Source organism: Varroa jacobsoni, unplaced genomic scaffold (genome assembly GCF_002532875.2).
Source record: "Varroa jacobsoni isolate VJ856 unplaced genomic scaffold, vjacob_1.0 scaffold_1062, whole genome shotgun sequence".
NCBI lineage: Eukaryota > Metazoa > Arthropoda > Arachnida > Mesostigmata > Varroidae > Varroa > Varroa jacobsoni.
Window position 1 is genome coordinate 80,910 of NW_019213964.1, and position 24,388 is coordinate 105,297.

Here is a 24,388-nt window from a genome sequence, read left to right on the forward strand (position 1 = left end):
GGTCTTCTTTTTTCTCATTAACATGATGACTACGTACTGAAAGCTGCTAGGAGAACGCTTGGTCTACAATGATACGGCTTGCACGCGGACACCAACGAGTTTATCGCTGCTGTCCCAAGGCTATTTAGATGACAGTGACGGGTTTGTTAGTACAGTTTCTTTCTTATCCTTCTCTCGTGCCTAATGCTTTTTGGCATTTCGACCATTTACCCTTTATCAAAAACGGACGCCGTACGGAGGCCGTTGATCGACACTATTAACGTTGTCTGGTGGCGTCAACAGCGCCGGCGGCGAGGGTTCTTGTCGCCGCAGTGGCCACAGGTTATTGACCTCACGCTATTCAGCCGGCTCGCGAGCACAGCAAACGAGTCCACAATACTGTCGTTGCGTCGACCCGCAGCAGGACGAGCACACTCCACTACTACCCCAGTCTGTTTCACTTGGCCTCCACATCGCCACCGCAGAGGCTATGGATATCAGTTCAGGACATCAATAGCGTAAGAATCTTTTCAACGCACTGTGTCTGTTGCACGTCGTTGGGCCGTTGCTGCATGGCAGATAAAGGCAGCGCAACTAGTATTATGTACGCCTGCGCCTGTACGACTTTTCTTTTCGCTAATTCTTATTGCAGGAGATTTCGCTTTTCGATTGGTTCGAAACGGATTACATCGTATGACTGTCATGTTTGTTCGCATTTGATGAGATGCTTCAACTCGGCGGACCGTGAAACGAGCGGCCGGGCCTATCATTGTTGATGCGCACACAACAATGTACCATCTACTTAGCCAAGCACAGGTTCGTTTCCTGACACGGTACCGAATTGCGACTCGCAACTTTTAGGTAAGATTGACCGCGTCATCCTGTGATGCAGACTCAAAATATAGGTTAGCCTGACCGAGTGCTAGCCTGTCTGTTTTTCTCGCTTGCCTATACGTGCTACTCAGGACTCAAGCAAGCAAGAACATATTTGCTGTATGTATGTACACCAGCACAAAAGCAATCTGCACATAGACACCGTCGACAAGACAGAACCCCAAAGAACGTGAATATTGTCTGGCATCGACCTGCAACATAAAGTGGCACCTCTTGATATACATTGCACTGGCCAGAGTAGTATTTCTCTTTGGCATAAGCAAGCAAGCGACCGACCGGTCCCTTCGATCAACCAACTCCTTACCCTCCACTCTCCCCCCACAAAAATATACCCCGGTCTGGTGAGATATACCAGCGTGACTCAAAATGAGCATTTCATGCCAGACTAGTGCAACCTGCGGAAATGTATCATTCTACTGTAATACTTCATTTCTGGGTTTAACCTGCCCTAAATCCGCCATCTCACTCCCGAGGCTTGTCAAGACTAGATTTGACTGGCCCTAACGGAGCGAACCTCTTCACGAGCAACTAATTTTTGCCTGCCATTTACAAAGTTGGTACATCCAAATAAACGCACTCACACCTATGATCCAATAGCAATAGGCTACGGGCTTTATAACGATATTATACAGATAGTGTCCTTGGTTCGCTCACGATGAGCGCACAACAATAGACTACATTAGACTAGGTTAAATAGACAGGAGCACATCGACACGGCATGTACTGTATTATGCATGCGTGGTGTGAAAAGCAGGAGCAGTCATAATCACTCCTAAACGATTTTTTCCCAGGAATGAGAATAACTGCAATGTTAGTAGCAGTAGCTTGTACTTTATACGCTGTCTCATTCCACTCCATGTGCCACTCCTAAAGATGAAACGTCTCAAAGCAACGTACATCAGAAGTGACGCGCAGACAAAAAGGGTCGAATATGAAAAGCCGGCAGCCTCGAATGTGCGTTGTGCCTCAGCCTATGAAACGGGGCTTGGCCGCCATATGAGTTTGACCAAGTGAGCGCTGTATGCGACGCCTTTACCGTTCCAACACTGCTCTATGCATTGGCTCCGCCGGCAAAACCAAGGCTATAGCAAGTAACAGAGGGTGCCAAGACACAAGGTGGGGCAGCGCGACCGAATGAATGGCAGGACGCAGGAGCGGGAAGGCATCACAGAGCACATGTCAGATAGGCAGTCAGGCATGTGGGTAGACGAATGGACACTCGCTCGGTCGCTTCTACTACTCACAGCTTATTGCACAGGCATGTAGAGCCACCCACGGATCCTGTCTGCGACACACTGAACAAGCAATGACAAGGGGGTGTTCGTCTACGAGAATGGAGCAGCTCATCTGACAATAGAGATATGGCCGCAGCCGACAGCAGGAGTGGTAACCAATAGTCAGCCGACCAGTCCACGGAAACCTGCGGTAGGTAAATAATGAGAAGAAAACAGAGAGAACGCGCAAGTGTCTTGTCCACGTTACGTGTAGTAATACTGCACGTTGCCAACGTCGTTTGTTGACCATAACGCTACAGTGGTTAATATGTAGATTGATGTTGAGCTATTATAGTAGTTTGTTGGTGAGAAGGTTGGGTGCTATCAACTAAACAATTCAACCTGATAGTCCTTCGTCTGGGAATAATACCGAAGCAAGTCTAAACAAGATACAACGAGAAAATTAACTTGTGAGATGCACGAGCGTCGTTCGCTGATATAAAATGCATCAATACAGCCGAATCTGTTATGGGTATTTGGTATATGGCTACATGCTGTGTTTAAAATATACACACCAGTATTGATCCAGCTTGTCACTTGCACATTTTGTACGGAACATACCGTTCTTGATAGGAACTAAAGAAACGACTGGGTGCACTCGATGACAGCTTTGGCGAGCTGGGCTGGGCTCACAAAGCTTGCTGAGTTTATGAGCTACACACCGAGCTTACATGGAGCACACCATTATCCGAGCCTCCCTTTACTTCCCACACACGATCCTTCACGGCCCCACGGACCCGACCCATTTCATGGGCTGAGCAGCGTATAACGAGGACTTACCTTTTCTGGTCGATTCGATTCCTCCTCGTCTATGCTATTCCTTCGATGGAATGTTCTTTGACCTTATTTTCAGTATTTAGCAGCCAGTGTTAACCGGTGCTTGACCGGTACTCTGCCGAACACCGTCTAAGCGCACGGAAACACGAGATAGCACGATAGCTCGACTATTTCAATGGGCCTATACAATTATCAGCACTGCGGTAAATCGAGTTGGTAGCCGACGGGAGACGGGTGACAGACGGTTGTTCTGTCAACGTGACACTTTCCGCTACTCATCCGCATACTGGCGTAGCTGGCGTTCCCGCCACGCGCACTCCTAGGGTGCCGCTGTAGCAAGTCGTGCTAAAAGCACGTATAATGTTATCCGGGCGATAAAGCACTACACACAATGACGTTGGGTGCTTCCTGAATCGCCAGTGGGACACGCACCACTGTTCGAGCTCTTCCTGACGTTGCCAAGATCGCAGTCGCGCGGCAGTCGTCCACCAAACGTCGGAATTGGTCAGCGACGTAAGCAAACGGCGGCGGCAGCGGCGAAGATGACGACAATAACACTAACTCCCTAAATAATGGCTCGTAGCTAACGTGATCTTGGTAGAATAAGCACCGTATACATTCCACGAAAGCAAAAAACGCAAAGCAGAATACACATTGCACACAAGAAAAACTTCTTTTACCTTTACAGCATCTACTAACAACGAGTAGCGGTATGTAATAATGGAATTATTTTTCGCGTGGCTGAATCTTACCCTCGCCTACGCCAACTGTAGCAGCAGCCTCAGGATTTGGGTGTTTCAGTAGTTAACTATACGTATATAAGTACGTATGTATATAGCGAAAGAACGCTGGCTCACCAAACAACTCGTACGACGTATTCCGTAATCGAGGTGGTCATCGACAATACTGTGCGTTTTGCTGCGGCACAAAACGAACTGCAACTTAATATTTCCAACAACAGCGTAACTTTTTCGTATTGCGGGATGTCATATCCGAGTCTCTTTTTGTTTCAAGCTTGGTTCGATATTCGCAGGCTGATGTAGTTGGCCACCCATAGCTTGTTACTGCTACAGGTTTCTTCAGGCTTCAGCCGCTCAAATTGCGGCGGAATCCGCAACGTCGAAGCAAGAAGAGCTGGACTATCTTCGACAGCTTCGTTCTATCGCATTTCGTTTCTCTGGTCGCTTGTTCAGCCAAACGCTCTGCAGCGCCGTCCGCTACTCATAGAGCGGCTCTAGCAGCAACATCACCAGTCAGCCAGTAGCTTGCCACAGCAGCAGCAAAAATATGGTGGCGCTCGTGTCGACCAATCCTCTTCGGCAAAATGGCCTCCCTCCCCGCGGAGAGCTCAGCTAACGAGCGGAACTAGCCGGGCTGCTCCGACAACAATTGCTTGAGATTCGGTCTAAACTGGGCTTATCAACTGACAGAAGACGGATGTTAATGATTGAGTAATTATAGCGAGATTCTTTGCTAGCATGTTAGCGAAGTCTAACGACAATGGCTAGGCCTAGATAACAGGCTGATCAATAAAGTGTTTTAGAAAAATTGCAATTTTTCCGTAATTTAGTTATGTGGAAAGTGCGGAACGAAGATGTTCATCACTGGTTGCCTGCTGTGTTTGTATGTGTATGTATATGTTGTGTGATGGTGGTTTGTTAATATTGTGTGTGCCGTGGCCGCTGTGATGGCACTGTATGGATGGTAGAGTGAGTGTGGTGCGTGGTAGCAGGAGCGGGTTTAGGAGACGTGAGGACGGTGTCCAAAAGGTGCTGAAGGGACGCCGCCGGAATGGAGTTGAAGCTGCACTCCCCTTCGGGGGCTGAACCCGCCGTGTTCCAATGGCCCCTCAAGGTATGAGACCACACGTCTAAGCCTAACCACTGTGCCAGCCTCTGTCCACACAGTTCCACACAGTATCGAATCATATAGGATAAGATAGTGCTCAGCTGGGCTAGAGGTCCGCCACTGACCCCCCTGTCATCTGAACAGCTTCCATCAAGGGGTATATGCATTTAGGTCTACAGGTGTTAGTATAGTATAACGTACGGCAAAAACAAGCCAACCCGTTCAACTGCCTGTGTTTCCATTGGCACAGTACCAACATCCATACAACACAAGTCAGCTGAAGGCGGCTCTAGCTTATTGGGTTACTGCGTTGTTCGCTAAAATGACAGATCCATCCGGGAACGCAACGAAAACAGTGGCGCTTTTTACTTGAACCGATCTGGATTGCTCATTGGATTTTGGTTTTAAAGCAGATATTTGTAGAACGTCTTCTATGTGAGCGCGTTGTAACTCGTAGTGGTTAGGACCCCCTAATATTAGAATTTACCCCGCTCTGCCGCAACGGTGTGTTATGAAGCAGATTTTCGAGTCTGTTTCCGACGGCCGGGAGTCATTGACCGCTCTTCCGGAGCAGTTCACCTGGAAGGTGAATACCCCTGGTGAACTGTATTGCTACCAATGTTCTCTGCAAACTTGCTTTTGCTAGGCGTATTTAATTCGCAGATAAGAATTATGTCTATAACGGCATAACAGTTGCACTATTCGACAGCGCTCGCTAATGGTGGAAAGGGATAGTCTTCCGGCTTCGTGTTGTCTAGTACCAAGTGTCAATAGTCATAGTCAGACACGTTGCGCGCGCCAATTTTTGACGTCGAATCATTCTCTAGCTTGATTGGCCGCAAGTGCGTGTATACATGGCTCTCAGGCAAAGTCAAAACGTCTGGAAGTAGTTTGACCCAGAAATCTGTGTGGGAGTGCGTAATAAAAATTACCGACAAATAGATATAACTGAAAGGCTTGGTAAAATGTAGTAATAATTACATATATCATACTTCGTGGAGTTCTTGCGTTATGTTAGTGACTTTCTAATAGTTGTATTGGGGATTCGGCCCAGGATGAGTTGAACCTGCATTGTATTATACAGTGCTACTTTGAGTAGCATATAGTAAAAGTTGAACTTAAAAACTATGGTGTCATCACCTAATAACCTTGTAGCTGAAAAATTAATTCTTTTTCTTCTGACACTGTCGTGTCGCTATGTTTCTAGTATCATTTGGTAGATAGATTATTTATGCGATCTGATTTCTCGTTAGGCGGTTCTGTTTTTTTATGTAAATGATATACAAGTAGGTACGCTGTAATTCAAATTGTCTTACTCAATTCTTTCTTTTAAATCTATATCATCTCAAGGAGGCTTTAAATGCTTAAGCTTCATATAATACAGTTTTAGAAAGCCAATACGGGTATCACTGATAGAACTCTAGTGACGCTTAAACCTTGTATCAAGTTTCTATCGATTTCTGCTATAACAACCAACCATTTAATTTTATATTATTATATAAAGAATAAACAAATTCATAATTCGCGTTTTGTGCTAATTTTCCCTAGAAGTTTCTTCGTCAACATGTTTGCACTGGAATCGAAAAGCGAATTTACTTACTGTGTACTTTACCAAATTTACTCGATACGTGGTTTGCAGTAAACAGGTCCATTGGAGGTTTACGAAATGAATCAAGTATTGAATATGGTTAGATCAATCCTTAAGAGTTTCACATTTCCGTCGCTGTTGATGCAAAGAAGCAACGTCTAAGCTATAAAGTAAATTCTGTATGCATATTGCATTTAAATGGCGATGGATGGCGTAGATCGGCAAATCAATAGATGAATGAATCGGTTTGTATTTTCTTTGTGAAAAACTACAGATCAGGGATGGTTGCTTTAAGTTTCACCAACTATATACGCTACAGAATCTCTGCAAACAAAGCTATTGGCAAAATTAGAGCTGGGTGTAGTACTTAGTGCTGGTATACCATAAAGGAAAATGCTCTTTCAATGGAAATATTAAGGGAAAGGAAAGATAACTCAATAAATTCCACTATTTTTAAGCTAATAGCTAATAGAAATTTCATTGACAAATCTACCCATACAATTTTCCCTGGAGCGGTAGTGAAAAGACCCGCCCGACAACAATAATTGACTCGCTTATTTAATACCAACAGATTTTATCAATGATAGCTACTTCACGATTTTATAATTTGGAATATTTAATTTTACAAAAAATCGGCAAACATTACTCATGATGTACTTCACCCGATGAGGGCCCAGGCAGCGATACACTCCTAAGCTAATCGAAACTACATTGTCGTACAATTTCTTCAAATTTATGAGTTTAACATATAGCTAACTCTGGTTTACAATAGCCCTCAGCGTTGTTGGCTTATCCAATATTGTAAACTTCAAAAATGATCATCATCATCCCTCGACGTTTAATATTTTAAGTTTATTTTGTGTCGAGTTGTCAAAGACGATAAAATTGCGGTTCAATTCTTCAGCTGAGAACATATTATGCTGCCTAATTTAATATGTGCAGTAGTTTCGATGCTAGAACTACACAAAGAAGGCCTAGTTCGTTCGCTAGGTAGCTGGGGCCTATTAGAACACTATCGATGCACAATCTAAAGAGAGAAAGTAGAGTCCTGGCATTTGTAATGTATTATGCGGCTTAAGCTACCACTAACTATCGATTTGCACCGTGTTTGTAACACTACTGGTTATCTATTTGACCTACAGGACAAACAGGATGGCGAGGTCGAAATTGTAGAGACGATTCGTTTGGTGTGCGAAGACTTTCCCGAGATCAAAACGGCTCTGGAAAATCACGTACTCAACGAGTACGATCCTCGAGATTACGATAGTATGCGCTCGCTATGCGAACGCTTCAACAAAGCGATCGACTCGGTGCTCAAGATATGGAAAGGTACATCAATGCGGAAGGCGACGCGACCATCGCTTAGTCTTCTCAGGCACATTATCCTTAAGGTGTATAACCAGTCGGTCCTCGATCCCGATCGACTCAACATGTACGAACCATTCTCGCCGGAAGTGTACGGTGAGACGTCATTCGACTTCGTCGCCCAGATGACACAGGAGACGGACTTCGACGATGATACAATTTTCGTCGATCTGGGTTCAGGTGTCGGTCAGGTGGTCCTACAGGTGGCAGCAATGACCCAGGTGAAGCAATGTATCGGCATCGAAAAGGCGGAAACACCGAACCATTACGCCGAACGAATGGACAAGAACTTTCGGTTTTGGATGCGATGGTATGGCAAGTCATACTCCGACTACGAGCTCATTCGGGGCGACTTTCTATCGGCGGAGAATCGACATCTCATTGAGAATGCCTCGATCGTGTTTGCTAATAATTTTGCATTCGGACCAACTGTTGATCATCAGCTAAAGCAGCTATTCCAGGAGATGCGCGATGGTTCTCGGATCATATCGTCCCGTGCCTTTTGCCCGCTGCAGTTTCGTCTAACCGACCGAACGCTGTCGGACATCGGGGCCATGCTGCACGTTCGCGAGGTTCAACCCAAGAAGGGGTCCGTGTCGTGGACAGGAAAACCCGTCTCCTACTACCTGCACTGCATCGATCGAACCAAACTGCAGAGGTGAGAGATGACATCTTATGGGATAAACAACGACATGATTATATAGTAATACATAAAGAGAATTCCTTTAGGTTATCAATAGATATAAATGAAAGGTCCAAAAACAAAACCAAATGGTTTAAGGCAATACTCGTTTAGCTCGAATAACTTGCACTGTATTTACGTATAATAGTTTATAAATTGAAATCACTGTATCAGCGTACGTAGTTATTGCTATGTTTACAGTATATAAATATTACTCGCTATATTTAGTAACTGAATAGTAAACGAAAAGAATTAAGCAATTTGTTTTGGGTACTCACTGCTTATACTAGTGTTCTACATAGCAGATCTCATGCTGGGTGGGTGTTCTATGTATAGAGATGTAACGCAGCTTGTTGGTTTTGCTATCAAACACAAAAAGCATACTTTCTTCACTAGGGGTACTATATTTTCCGATGAAGCTAGTAAATCTCTTTTGATTGGACAATCGCTTTACTAGCTGATGTCTGTGCCCAGCGCACAGGACGCAGAAACGCACAGGTCGTTCTTGTTTTAAGCACCTGTGGATGTTGTTGACGGCAATAAGTGAGGTATAAAGAATACGTTGTAAACGGCATTAAAATGTTCATCCTAACTACTTCGCATGTTAATAAGATTTAATTTTTAGTTTCACAACAAACAGTCTCCATATTTTCAATGTATTGTAACACAATGCTAACAAAAAATATCGACCGTTAGCAGCCTGGTGATGGCACCTAGAAGAAAGGACGTCTTTGATTTCAACCTCCAATGCTTTCGTTGATTATTATATTACATATAACACTTGTAGTTGATGTGTTGTGTGGTCATTAAATAGCCGCTTATTGATACCTGGCCAGAATGAAACACACACAGGCGTCATACGGAATAGGTGATATTGTGCACGCGGGTTTATGCTGGCCTCGAATGGTCGTATCATGACTTCTAAAACATTTGGTTAGTGCGTTGATTGAATAGACAACTGACTCGCTAGCTATATTTATGCATTAAGCGAATTGTGAATGATCGGTGGTCGGCAACAGCCTTATTAACCTAAGTTTTCTGTGATCGGTACCTCCTCTGCACTGTCAAACCACATGTGCAACGTATCTCAACAGGTACTTTGAAAGTAAGAAAAATTCGACGCTAGAGGAGAACGGAGCTAACGGGAAGCGTCGAAGAAATATGGTTAACTACAATATGGAGTCATCTAACGGAAGTCTATTTGACGAAGATTCGGAAGTATTTGGGCCGACCACGCGAAGGGCCTGGACAGAATGGGTACGTAGGTATAGATATGTTAGATAAACATTATAAGAATTTGGACAGACAGGGCGCACATATTTGCAGCGAATTACAGTAACATGTAGGTATTGCCGACATGGTCCGCTAAATGTACTGATTCGTCTTTGATCGCATAAAACGAATTTTAAGTATACTGTCTTGTGCAACGTTACTGTTAGAATTCTTTATTCCATCGATAAAACACTGACGTATTTTTGGCCTATTTCGAACGGACCTATAATAATCCTAGCTTATGGTGCATGGTTTTCTCTCTCCCTCGAACGTACTTGTAGATCAAGAATACGCGGGGGTTCAAGAGTTCGAATGGCAACAATTCGTCAGGCCATGACGATGAGGAGGAGCCACCTGCGAAGAGGGCACCAGGACGGCGAGGCCGAAGGCCCGCTGGACAACAGCCCGCATCGGTTAGTGCTACAGTTAATCAAGGACTGCTTGCAAACAAGCCGAAGCCTCGTGGCCGGCCACGTGGCACGCAGAAGCGAAACGCGGGCGGTCGCGGTGGACCGGGTGGTTCAAGCAAATACTCCAGCAGTCTCGACACGCTGCATTCGCATACATTGTTATCAACCATGCAACAACAGGAGGGATTAAGTCCTCCGCCTGGCTGCGTTGAAGCCAAACTCGACAACTCAGACGACGAGTCAAGCTCGCCCGCGGAAGATATTGTGCGAGGTCGTATGAGTCCGCCCGTACTCCATCATCACCTACTCAATGAGAATACCAAGCCTCTAACAGACCATAATCAGCACGAGAATAGCACACTTGAGATATGTCGCGGTCGATCAAGCCGGAACCGTAACCATTCGACAACATCTGACGATCTCGCTCAGCACGAAGCTTCGTGCGGTGGGGGCGTTTTGACCAATTCGCTAGTGAGTGTTCATTCGATCTAATAGAAATTCATGTTGATTCATGTTTGACTGGTTAATTTAAGAAGATGGTTTTTGTGGCCCAACTGTTTTAATGCTCATTTAAGCCATAAATCTTAAAAGTGACCAAACGTTCTTCATCGAACTCAAATGTCATAATAACTAATATTTATATATGACCAACGTTTGATCTTCTATGGGAATATATACATACAATTCTATAGCTGCTAAGCGCAAGTATCGGTTTCCATCGCTTTCAATTTAATTCAACTCAATCTTCCCCGAATATCATTCTGTGCCAGTTTTCTCTACACACAGACTGAACCACACGAATCGCATAGCATCATAAACACGAAAGCACATAAGCAAATTTTTTCACGTCATAATCTCTTATTCACCTCCGAAATACATAATGTGTTTGGTTTAGTACGATGAGGACTACCACGAAGAACTGGAGCTTCTACTGGACCGCATGCGGCAAGACTACATCTACTTGATCCGCCGCTTTAAGGAGGATAGCATGCTGCAGGAGCTGCGTACAGAAATTGAAAAGGAGCGCGAACGGCAAAAAAAGCTACTTACCAAGAAGGATCAGCTGGATCGGCAGGTGAAGACCCTCCTTGAAGACAGCGTCACGCTACTAAAAGCACGCATGTGTGAGCTAGATATTGAAGTGTCCGCACCTTCGCAGCTATTAGCCAAAGCCAAGGAGATTGTCCTTCGTCATAAAGAGCTGCAGGCTCGAAGCAGCAGCCTTGATCGTGACGTCGCCTTTTTCGAGGAACAGCAACGAAACTTGATTCTTGTGCGTCAACAACATCAGGTACATACAGATAATTTATGTCGATTTCGTGTGATAACCCTTAGTAAACGTCTATTATACAGAGACAAAGAAACGAGGAGTCATATAGTGTTAATGGGAGTGCATAGAGATTATTTGAGAAGAAAATCGGCGTTGGATATAGATCCTTTTATTTGGTATGATTACACTGTATTCGCTTGAGCAGTTACCTACCAACATAATCAGGCCCACGCACGCAGGAAAAATATTGGAATGAAATAATTAGTATATACAGGTTCAAAGTGACAAGATAACGTATTGTCGCGCGTTTTAGTTCACTTTCGGGTTATTATAAAAATAGATTGTTATAGGAATAAAGCAAAATGGGCAACGCAATAATCGTTGCTTTGCCTGGAACATTGTCTTAATTTAAATAGCGAGAGATTATTCGGCCTCAGCCCTACGTTTGGTTTGCTGAGATTTTGTGTAGCCATATATAATCCAGTAATTGTGAAGCGTGACGTCATATCTTGATGTTTGTGTTGCCTGTGTTTCTCTAGATGATGACAACAGGAACATCACTAAGTCGGGAGCAACTTCTGAAAGAAGTTGCCTCAACGATGTGCCACCGTAAGAAACCACCAACTCCGGCTGGCACGAATGTTACTGGAAACAGCAGTGGAATTAAAATGGAACCCGCCAATGGGGAGGATGGCTTGGAACTCGGGAACGGCAGACAACACTCTGCAAAGGTCAGATGCGTTCGTTTTTGTACATTGTAGAAATGAGGTGAAATCAATAACAACCCGAGAAAATTAGAGAGAAAACAGTGATCTAATTTTAATAAATATACACACATGTCCAGATTTAAACAGAGTGAACATAATAATAATAATACGCATCTTGCATTCAACACGTCTACAGCAAAATTGCAAAACTTATTTATTTCGTTCAGCAAACCATTGTGCATCATACACTGTGCGTTGCCGTATACCTTAACCAACATGATGTTATTAACTATTCAATCTGACTTTCTGTGCGTTTTTGTTTATTAGACGGATTGTGGCTTGTCTCACATGGGGAGCAACTTAACATCGCCACGGGGTCCCGCCTCGGCAATTGTCGGCGCTTCGCCTAGGCATACAACACCACAATCCCCTGCACCTTCCGTCCATCCAGGTGCTTCCCATCAGAATACAGTCGGCAGTAATACACCTGCCAGCAGCCACTCCACTCCGGCTTCACAGCATCACGTGTCGCCGGCTCAGCAGCAACAGCAATCAGCAACTGTCCCTGTTGGTCCTGTGCCTTCCTCGCAGGCGCCGCCCGCAGGCAGCGCTTCTCATCATAATTCCACTCCTCAGTCAGGTCATCATCAACAGCAAGGTTTGTGTAAGGATGCCCGAAATGTGGGCCATCATTGGGATATTCATCCATGAGCAGGCTGTTTTAATATCGCTGAACCTTCCTTTTTTCTCAAAAAAAATACGCTAATTAATCGACCTATGATCCGTACATTTTACTTATTTTGTTTTTATGGAAAGGTCGGCTCACTCCACTAACAAGCATACCAAAAATCGGACACATAAAATTATATTAAGATATATATCAAAAAAAGACACGTAAGTTGATTAAAAATGTATTCCAAGTTAACCGACACATACAGTTTTATCGGTTAGAACAGCAAACGTTGAGCATTTAACTGCACTCTGTAAATTCCTAAAGGCTAATCTGTTCAGTAAATTGAAAAAACTACCTCTAAACGTGCTTTGTCTAATTGCCCTACATTTTATCACACGTATAGGTAATTTGGTGTTGAATCTCGGCTCGCTGCTCAAAAACTCGCCGCAACATTCTGGTCACACAGGCGGCTCGCATGGCCACAGCCAGCATGGCCCATTAGCGTCAGGCAGCGGTGGCGGAAGCGGAAACAGTGGCCACCGAGAAAACAGCTCTTCCCAGGGTGGCCCTTTTTCTGGTCTAAGCACCGTCTGTAACAGTGCGAACAGCGGTGGCCCCGTCAGTGGAGTGGGTAGTAGTAGCAGTTCGAGTGGGAGCAGCAGTAAGAAGCAGAAAAGGAAGCACTCGCAGGATTCGCACAAGTCCAAAAGCAGCTCATCCTCCTCAATCGCGGCAGCAGCTGCGGCCGTTGCTGCTGCCAACGTCGCCAGCGAACCAGGGGTCGGTTCGGGCTTGGCTGGAGGAAATTCAGGCCATACGGCGTTATTGGCCACCAGCAGCTCGGGAGCTACCGGATCCAATTCGGGCGAACTCGGCTCATCCTCGCATGTCAGTAGCGGCAGCGCTGCTGTTACGTCATCGACGTCAGCTTCTGCTGGACGGACGTCCAGTTCGTCGTCCGGCTCCAAGCAGCAGAGTGGTTTCTCGTCCCATTCGTCGAGTCATTCTCATAGTAGCCGTGGCGATCAGCAACAGACTGGTGAGGAGAAGAAGAAATGGGTCGTCGATACCCAAGGTGAGCAAGTCACTACGACCATCTGCTGGCTGATCATATTGACGATGGTGATCACGGCGGCGATAACCTCAGCAAAAATGGAGAGATCACTTTTTGTGTTTACTTTTTAATGAGAAATCACTGTTCTATCTGTACGCTCTATACGGCTATCTGTAATAATGTATACAAGGAGTATGTATATATGTGTGTGTGTGTGTGTAGCTGCATGCAAAACACAGAAGAAGGTAGTTTTACGGAAACACAGTGGGCCAAATCCAAATCAGCGCACTTTGTGTGGGCCAGCTAATAATGATGACGTTAAAATCAATATGATAAGGCCACTATAACTACACCGTTGGTCATTAAGTAATTCGAAAAGCAAGAGCCTCCATGACCACGAAGGAAAGGCCTCACTGCTGAAAAGTGCCGTTCAGTTATTAGTTCCTTACACAACTATAATTTTTCAGTTTCTTCTAAAAAACCAAGTATTCATATAGTCCAACAACGCTAGTCGCATGTATTGCTGATTTTTAATCTAATTTGAGGTGAGGACGCAGTGAATCACTTAAATTTGTTAGCAATGCTATAAGCATCAAGTCTTGAATGCTTGACTTCAAAGCTTCATATGAATCGTGCGAGATCCTGTTTCTTTGAATTCGAAATGACCATCAGAAAATGGATGAAGTTTGTTTTTTATTTTGATGAATTAGAATAGATAGGTTTAATATTGAAATGTTATGACTAGAAGATCTGTAGATCTGTACGATTTCCTCAACTTGTTACGCGTGTGTGATCATTAGTTGAAGTTGTTCGCCGTTAACTTTTTTTTTTTTCGGTCAGCGCGTCAGATTTGAGCGGTATTGTCAGTATTTCACAGGGCAAAGGGTAAGCTAATTAGTAAGCTGTATTGGACTGATGTACATTTTTTGCTGATCTTAGGCATGATGGTAAAATCTGACTGCATCTGCGCTTATGTGATCCCTAACGTGTACGATCCTTTATGCATCGTTAAAAAAAGCCTTAATATATGTGCATATCAAAACGCTCTATCCCTTCGAATCTGTCAAATTTCAGGAAGTGGAGGTGTCTCAATTAAAATTAAAGCAATCCCTCCGAAAAGTCCACCTCGGGCTCAGAGTCCGGAGAATCCACCTCAGTCGCCATCACGAAGTTCCAGTTCGTCTGATGGTTCGTCATACGCTCATCGACACAAGAAGTTCCGCGAGAAGCGGCACCATCATAAGAAGTTCTCTCGGCCAAGTTCACCTGTATCGACACCAACACCGCCGATGCCAACGGGCCCACCCGGCCCGGTGGTAACCCCTCCCGCAGCCTCTCTTATCCCTACAGTTGATAATAACAATACTAGCCAAGGTCAAACTGCGCTTCCTCCGGCTCAACAGGTCGCCGTACAACAGCTGACTCAACAACAGCCTGCTCCACCACCTCCAGAGCGGTCTTCAAGCGGACAACATCAGCAAACATCAGCTGCCCACCCACTAAACCCAAGCCAGCAGGCGCCGTCCCAGCATCAATCGGTGCATTTATCCCAGCAACAACAGCAGCAGTCAATGACGGGTGCACCGCCAACTGCGCATCAATCAGCCACTTGTGGCCTGCACGGACCACCCAGCGCACACACAGGTGTTGGCAGTCCCCACCAGGGTTCCTTACAAACATCTCGGGTGGCACCGTCTCCCACTGCTGGAACGACGACGGTCACTAGTGGCACGGGAAGCGCCTCATCCGCGTCGCCAACGGTCTCTTCGTCATCAACCCGGGTTGGTTCTGGCGTTTCGACGGCCCAGGTAAACAGTCACCATGCAGCAATTACTGCACCAGCGGCCGCTGCGGCAGCAATGGGTCGCGTCCCGCCGCCGTCCCATGGACGAGCTGCTGGCGCTGGGGGTATTCACGGAGTTCATGGAACAGCTGGTGCCGTCGCCGGTGCTGCGAGTGGCAACCTTCGGCCGTCGGGGGTGCAACATCCCTCGGTTGTTGGTGGAGGCGGTGGTTCGGCAACGACAGGGGGGCCAGGATCGGTCCATTCCCGAGGCAACGCTAGCAGTAGTGGTGTTAGAAGTCCGGCGGGAACCGGACTTCCCAGAGCAGCAGGTGCAACACACCATCCCCATGCTACAGGTCCCCCTCACGTTGGTCAACCACCGCATCATCACGGTGCGGCCAGCCACGGCCATAGCCATACGCCAAGCTACTCCGCGCACGCTGCAGCTCACCACTCGTCAACGGCTGGCGCCGGTGGAGGCGGCCTATTCGGCCAGGGGGGCGCAGGTCCACCCCAGCACGGTCACGGAACACACGGCGGAATGCCACCAAACGCTGCCAACTTCGCCCCGCCCCATACACAGTTCACGCCCACCATGTCGCCTAGCACCCTATATCCGCCTCATGCACCGCCTGCTCCCCACCCCTATTATAGATCCATGTACTCGACTCATCGACAATAAATGGATAGATGTATACGTAAACAATACTATTATTGCATACATGCCTAAACATACAAAACATACATGGTTATAAAAAACCAAACATGGAACAGGGACCGAATCGTCGTTATTACATGAATGTATAGTCAGACACAGAGCCGTACAAATAAATTCACATTCATACAGATACACACGCAAGAACAAACAAATAGAAATGATCACCTTTCGGTGATTATTTATTAATTTTGATGATGATGATAATGATAGATATACGTTATAAAATGACGGTGTCGTTTTCGTTTTTCTTAGTTGTTTTGCTCCGTACAGCTACTTTTAGTTGTTTGTTGACCTGTTTGTCTTTGTACAGAGAAGCTTGTACGAAGAGAGAAGACGAATCACATTACATACTTATTATGTGACCTACATATATTCACTGTCTTAATATAGAACACTGTTGTAAATATATTTAGACGATATATATCTTGTTTTTTTTTTGCATAGATCGTAGCGCGCCTACGCATGCATCGCTGAACTGAAAACGCATCGTTGTGTTACAAAAGAAACTACAAGATGCATCCTCGGCAATAGGTGGACGCTGATAACAAACGAATGGCAATACAATGTCGTCGTTTCATTACTATTTATTGTAACTATAGCCTTAATGGAACTTGTGAGCTTTCTTTTGTCAGGCTACTAATGCATAAATTACTTCAAAACTTTCACACGTACAGGAGTAATTCACATCACTTCGACCACTGTGGCCGAGGTACATGCAATACCATCCAGCAGCATTGAAAGCCTTTGGTACTTCAAGCAAATTCAACATAACTTATTTGGCGACGAAACAGTGCAAGAGTTTGTTGTCATTGCTGTTCTTTTTTTTGTGAGCTTTTGTTCTTGTATACCACCTTTATGTGCCTTTAGACATTTTGACAAAGAAAAACCCTTTTAACTGTATACTGTTTCGTTGTCGAAAAAAAAAATCGAAACCTCCCACATATAAAAGGTCTTGAAAACATTATTTTAAACACACTCCGTATTTTGTACAGATATTGCCGTTATCGTACGTATGGTCTCATTGACTTTCCGCTATTTCACGCCGTTCGCCTGTCGCAAATTTTCGAAAAAAAAAAAAACTTTTTGCTTAGCTACACAAACACAAATAGATGCACATCTAAGTAAACAATTAACTTTATCAACAGTACCGCAGTATACAAAACAAAGCAATAACGAGCGAGTCTGAGAAAAGTAAAGGCGAGTGTGAGAGCAAAACAAGCGTGTAGTGATGATGTAAAAACGGCGAACGATACGGTTGGTGCTTGATGCGGCTCTACTCCAGAGGAGATGTCGCACCAACTCATAAAGGCATATGGTGGACATGAGCTACTGTGGGGCGTTAGTTTGAGTGATCGGCAATCTGAGTGCGAAGTGATGAAAGCGGTGAGAAATGACACAGTTAGATAAACAACTGAGAAAGCAATGCAAGGAACACTCCCCAGAACGGAAACTCCATCTTGAATTGAGCGCCCATCGATATTTGTAGATTCTCTCAAACGACTCGAAAACAAGAAATGTTACCTGAATGGTTTAATCATTGGTCGAACGTAGTAGAGAAGAGAAAGCGCCTGGACATAAGTATTTTTTTATTACCTTTTTGTGTTATTAATATACATTTGTATATGTGTGTGTGTTCGCTTAGCTTCCATATGTGTGCTTAACAGACACTCCGCATATGCCCTAAGGGTTCTGATTTTGGATATTCTACTCTTGGTCTTGAATAGATTTCGTCATTTAAAAAGTTGTTGTTACAATTATTATTACAACTCCTAGTATGAGTACAGTGACTACTATTTCACTGCTCATCTAGTTAAATTTGTTCGGTTATTTTCCGTCCTTGTTTCTCTGCTTCACGCTTTCTCGTTGTATTTTTACTACCCACTAGCAATTTAGGAATCAACCCAACGCCGTTAGTAAACCATTCCACTCGTTCCCCCTAAGTGTTACGTCGTTAAAGAGAAAAGTCGCCATAATCAGGCATATATATGATGACGCTTGTCTATAACGACTTGATAATTGATGAGGACAAGTGAAATGTCTTTATTATGAGGTGCTTGGTTGACCCCTACACTGCTGGCTAGTGGCAAAAATAAGACGAGTGAACACGAAAAAAACGACCGGGAAAAATGATCGAAGAAAGATACGGGCCCGCTATATTGTTCGCCAAAGTGAAAATTAAACAAAAATAATTGATTCAGCCAGAACACAATTTTCTCAAACAAATACGACGCAAGGTAGCCGACTAACTGCAACATACTTGCAATATTATTCACAGATGCAATCACATCTGTGAATAATATTACGGCGGCGTCGAAGGTCTGTCTCTGTTCGCCTAAATCTGGTGCCTGTGACCTACCTGTATTGGACTGCCAGTTTTTTCATTAACTCATTATTAACCTGATTGTACAGCGGTGATCGATGTCACTATTATAGCTGTTTTCATTCCATAAGTGCGTCTTTTTATTTTCATTTCTCATCGTCAACCAACCCACGTATATTCAATATTAGAAACAGAGATAAAGACAAATAAGATATACATACATACATATGTATTTACATGAGTGTGTATATGCATGTAAATCAAATGTATTTAGAAGAAAACAACTTTGAATGTGTAGTGATCTATAATTATTATGGCGCCGCCTCCCTTACACGTTCTCTCGTTAGGTTTGTCCGTCTGTGGGGCGAATACGACGTCACGTCAAGCGTGAAAATGCTGGTCGGATGTTGCAGTTACTTTGCCACCATCTTGAACAAAACCGCACGAAGACAAATTTGTTGACCCTATACGCTGGGCAATATCTCATGACCAAACCGCGTTCTAGATTAATATTGTCTCGAGCACTTGGAGTGGCTTAAAAAGATGCGTGTTTCGCGAGCGGGGGTCAGACAGATTAGCGTTTTAGCCAGATTTAGCTCCTCGCTATGCGATGAATGCTATAGAAAGATGAGATTGATTGTCACGGATAAGCTACTATTGTCTAGTTGAATGAAAGAAAAGTGGAGAACTCTCTTCTTTGGGAAGATGTGTCCCATAACCGCCGTAGTGATATGATGACGTCAAAGAAAACGAATAATGAATCTAAACCGATGACGAGGCTGGATAATAATAACAACAATCGTGTGTGTAAGTCATTCAATCGTCAAGATTATTATTATTATTATTATACAACTGTACTATTAACACACGAGGGTACATCAGTAAGTTGCACGAACGTAGATTTGAATACCGCTTATACATTTCATTACTGCCCATCTACCAGCGTTATGAGAGCTGGGAAAAGCATGCGTGGAGCGTTAGTGTGCCGATGGCTAATAGATCGCGGATTATAATGTACGAAGGGAAGGCCGATCAGGTGTCTGGTCCAATTCTAGCACCATTGCGTGTGCGAGTTTATAATGGATTTCGGTTTTAGCAATCGAAAATTCAAGGTGACAGCTGTTAGATGTAACTGGAAAACATACACAAGCTCCAGTGTAAAGTCGTTTGACCGCCGATGATTTAGTTTGTCTAATTGTGATTCATCAAACAAACAACAACAACAACAACAACAACTAATCAGTCGGGCAGTGTTGAACACATAAAATAGGGGCATTCAGAAAGTTAAAAATTCGCAAGAAACAAAACAATAATTGAGATTTTATTAGAAAAAGCAACTGTCGATGCGTAAGCGATTGGCTAATGCACACGAATAAACCATTGGCTTTTCTCGTGCACATTTCCACTAAGACTAGGCGTAGGCAGAAAGAGACATAACAAAGCAATATTAGGGTCCAGTTTTCCCCTTGTGTCTGATGCAACACAAGATGAGAATTAAGCTCATAGAGGCCGTGATATAGAACAGAGCGTTTTAGGAAGGGAGGACAGGTCATCGTGGATGTATCTGTAACTGGCTAGGGCCTTCTCGTGCGCAAACTGAAATTGGCGGTCGGAATGATCACTACACGATTATGATTGGAAGCAGGTTACGTAGAAAGCCGTAATGTAGAACGACTTAGTGTAATGTTTTGCAGTAATAATATATAATAGGAATAACGTAATGGTGACGATGATGGTTGCTGGTAATTGAGTAACTGGACCCGTTATCAATCCACTCACGAACAATAGACGATAGTCTTTTCGGCAGACTGGGAGGTTCTGCTACTGAAATCGAAGACTGGTGACATGGAATATAGAGCATAGAGTTATGAGAACAGGAGCACTCTCGCAGAAGCAAGATAATGGGATAAGACAGTAGACGACTGATGTTGTAATGGATCATCACAGTAATAACAACAGTAATCACATTAATGACTATAAACTATGGGGATCTGAATGAAACGATGCAAAAGGTAACGAGAACAATGAAGTGAGTGTACACGTTAACTGGAGTAATGAGGAAAGGATGTCTGTTGCGAGGGAGTGTTTGTCCGGATGTAAAAATGTGTCTGGAAGACAATGGAAAGCTTGTGACAAAAATAGTGTTGTCCAGTTGAGCTAACGAGTAAGAGGGCCAAGATAGTTCCGGGCCTTGAAGTGTAAACACGATAATCCGATTTTTTTTATAATTACAACCCGTTCTCGCGACAGGAGGAGCTATTGCATGTGTTGCAAATCACCAAATATGCCAGCAGCGTCCTCGATCATTGGACGTTGTTTCGACATATATCTGACAAAGTTTCTACCAAAAGTATGATGCTAAGAATACTTAAGATCGTGTAAAATTATGACAGAAATGACTTCAGCTCAAGTGCAAAAAGGCCGAAAATAAATCATAACGGCAGCAGATGTCAGGGCGAACTGGGGAAAAGGGTTAGGATATTTGAGTGTGACAGATCTCGCAATGTGTTAGCACCATTAATTATTATACTTATGAACGGTAGTACTAGTAGTAGTGTGCGGTTAAATACGCTACGTGAAAACGAACATTCTAATGTAACGTAATTATCATGTACTGTACATACTTTACATAAATATATATACATAGTAACAATGACAACATGTAATAGCTATTATTATTTTATATATATATATATATATATATATATATATATAGACGATGAAGTATATTCTTCGTTTTTCGCCGGTGACCAACTCTGCAAAACCTAATGGCTATGTGTGACAATGAGTGCATAACTATTATTATATTACTGCCAATATTATCGTTTGTTAGCGATCAAGTGTATAATCGCTATATGCCGTATGCATTATACAATTGAAGATCTACTACATAGCATATGTTAATGCGTTCATTGACGACTCCACATGAGTGTATATCCTAGCGTCAGAAATGAAGATCATAGGACTCGTCGCTAACGGCGACATAAGAAAGAAAAGAATGCTTTGGTTTTTCGATCATTTTTTTTTTTTTTATAAGATGACTTTACAACGGAAATCTGTAAAATATGAGTAGGGTTATTATTGCTATGAACTATTGCTGCTAGTATATAATATTGTAAAACGAAATAGACGTTAAAGGAAAATCGCGGTCAGCGTCTCGTTTGCCCAGATTGTTGAAGAGAGCGCGTGCGAGAGAGAGAGCGAAATATGGGAAAGCGTAAAGCGTCTCACTAACAGTAGATGATGTCCTTGAAGCAGGGAACAAGAAATCTCTGCATGAGAACGGTATAAGCGACTGGTTGCGTAAACATGCTCATAGTCTAATACACTTTCGGACCACGACTGCGATGTATGTATAGCAACTGTGATTTAAGATTTAAGATAAGAACTGATGCAGACGGGAATCAGAAACGACGACCGGCAACTAAAGATAGCCTAAACGCTGTTGGATAGTAGATAGCTGAAACAAACGCTTTGCCATTCGAAGTTATACAATCACAATCGTGCGGAGCTGTGTTACAGTCATATCGTACCCGACCATTTACAAGAATAGTCCACAAGTGATTTTCGAAGCAGTGATGATCATTTCCAGTTCCCCATGAATCAAATCGGGCTATGGTTGATTCGACAGGAATCAGCGCCTTCAATACAGCCACATAGTCAACTTGCTCTCCATTAGCTCTGTCGATCTCTTACGATGGACCTACTACGGTCCATGACTGACGCTATTCACCACGTATCATTGAGTCCAAATTCCTCATGTATCGTTTATCTATCGAAAAGTCTAGTGCAACGGACCTCTGGAAGCAGCATCTGCAAATGGCATTATTGAGCACTATTTGCTCTGTTCTCGCTCATCGGACTGTGGAAAAGTAATGCTATCCACATACCCCCCTGCCATTGGAGGCACCTTCAATCCGATAAATTTCTGCTCCGCGCCTGTTAATTGGACCCGCTTTTAATCTATGGCTATAACAGACAAAGCTACAGCAGCCCAGTATTGGTTAAATGTTTACATCGAGTTATATACAATCCGGTCAAGTGAAATTTCCTTTTATTATATGCTACAGACAGAGGAACTATGACAAATGCTAGAGGCAACGCCGTCCCTGTAATTTCACTATGGTTGCCATCACGGCGTGACATTCAAAACATAATAAGTCATCATACAGCAAGAGCAAGCGAGAAAATTATAACTACTATAACTGTGAGAAAATAATAATATTATACTAAAAAAAAACTAATTAAATACTATAGTAATACTATAATAATATTTAGTAGAAATAACGAATTCATAAGTGACGGTCGCACGGCGTTATAGGTGCGAAATAACTTATGTTCAATGGATTTTCTGAGAGGGCGTGTATGTGCGTGTGTCGGGATATAAAGTTAATGTATAAAAAGGAACGAACGGACCTGTTAGCATAGGGCAGCAAAGACCAAGACAACCACTTCGTATTCGGCCTGCTGTCATGCCAACACGACAAAGAGCTATGTATTAGGATACAGTGCAAATAGGACAAATTAAATTCACAACAAATTAACTTGTGATTAATGAGGAGGAAGCAGACATTGAGAAAATGAGATTTAAGAAATTTGTACCGCAGTTGCACTTAAATCACACATAAGCCAATTAACATTGTTTTAACAGAATGTTGAGAGGAAACTCGAATGACAAATGGTACCGAAAAAAAAACAGTTGACATTTACAAAAAAAAAATTAAAACACAGGAAGTATTCGATGAGGCTAAATTCACTCAGTGAAGGTCTGTATTATCTCAAAGGTAGTTCCATATGGTACATCTGATCCAATACAAGTATCTCCACAAGGAATACTGCGGTGAAGCATTGAAACATTGCTCTTGGGCTCGAAGATGCAGCATTCGCCCTTGAGTGAAAAAATGGAAGCCACAGATCGGCGCAATTCAACCGACCGACTATTAAAGATTATATAAAGATGTATATCTATATTTCGCGGGTGGTAGATCGAAAACGAGTAGCGTACAATCGAAAGCGGCGTTAACGCTGGAAATTATGACAGTCACGAAACGACCGCTGCTAGTAATGGGTAACGGCAGAAATGACGCGAGAAATGCACAGGTTGACCAGATTAAGACGGAAAGCATTTGAAGTGATTGAAAGAGGTTTATTATTTTTACTATTATTATTATTATTATAATAAAGTAAGCAGATGAGAAACCAAAAAACTGATCATGCTTCAGAGCTAGGTATGGCAAACGAGGATACGCGTTTAAAACATAGGAGGAAAAAATAGTTCAGGTGTTTTTTTTTTAGCCACAACGCTATTGCCGAGCTTATGAATCCGCCACGTGAAGTGCTACAACTGGCTAAAGCGTTTGTTCGTAATACCGCTAGATGCTGCTTTCGTATCAAATTCACTGGAAGAAAATTATGTTTCAGTCTAGTTTAGAATACAATTGTAACCCAAATTGTCGAGTATTTACAATGATCTATTCACTTGAAATATGACAGTCATCATCCATTTTTGGGTGCGATTAGACAGCCCCAAGTCTTTGGGGATGTCTGTCTTTTTGTAATAAGATGAAGGGAGAATGAGATATTAACATTGGGACGGTCAGTGCTGGGAATGTTTTAGAAGTACGCTGCTCCGTCCGGTATAATAGAAGCCACAAAGATTTCGGTAAGTACATCTAAAAATTTACTTTTGTTGTTGAAACACTTAATGCAACTACAACAGGTCACCATCTATGGCCTTTTTCATTGGCCTACTGGCTGGTGTTTCGGGCTAT

The 24,388-nt window shown here is 43.4% G+C and overlaps 1 protein-coding gene across 2 annotated transcripts; it reads left to right on the forward strand.

Annotated features, from left to right (window-relative positions):
• Window positions 1-4,574: 4,574 nt before the first annotated feature.
• Window positions 4,575-23,343, forward strand: gpp (DOT1 like histone lysine methyltransferase grappa). Of its 2 annotated transcripts, XM_022843399.2 has the most exons (9): window positions 4,575-4,778; window positions 7,503-8,383; window positions 9,502-9,664; window positions 9,961-10,560; window positions 10,985-11,380; window positions 11,899-12,090; window positions 12,394-12,724; window positions 13,143-13,814; window positions 14,868-23,343. In XM_022843399.2, exons 1-9 carry the CDS (start codon window positions 4,716-4,718, stop codon window positions 16,259-16,261), a joined length of 4,692 nt encoding a protein of 1,563 aa, XP_022699134.1. In that variant the 5' UTR covers window positions 4,575-4,715; the 3' UTR covers window positions 16,262-23,343. The 2 variants fall into 2 exon arrangements, with proteins under 2 accessions (XP_022699134.1, XP_022699133.1); XM_022843398.2 differs by lacking the exon at window positions 4,575-4,778 and having other exon boundaries at window positions 7,003-8,383.
• The last annotated feature ends 1,045 nt before the right edge of the window (window positions 23,344-24,388 follow it).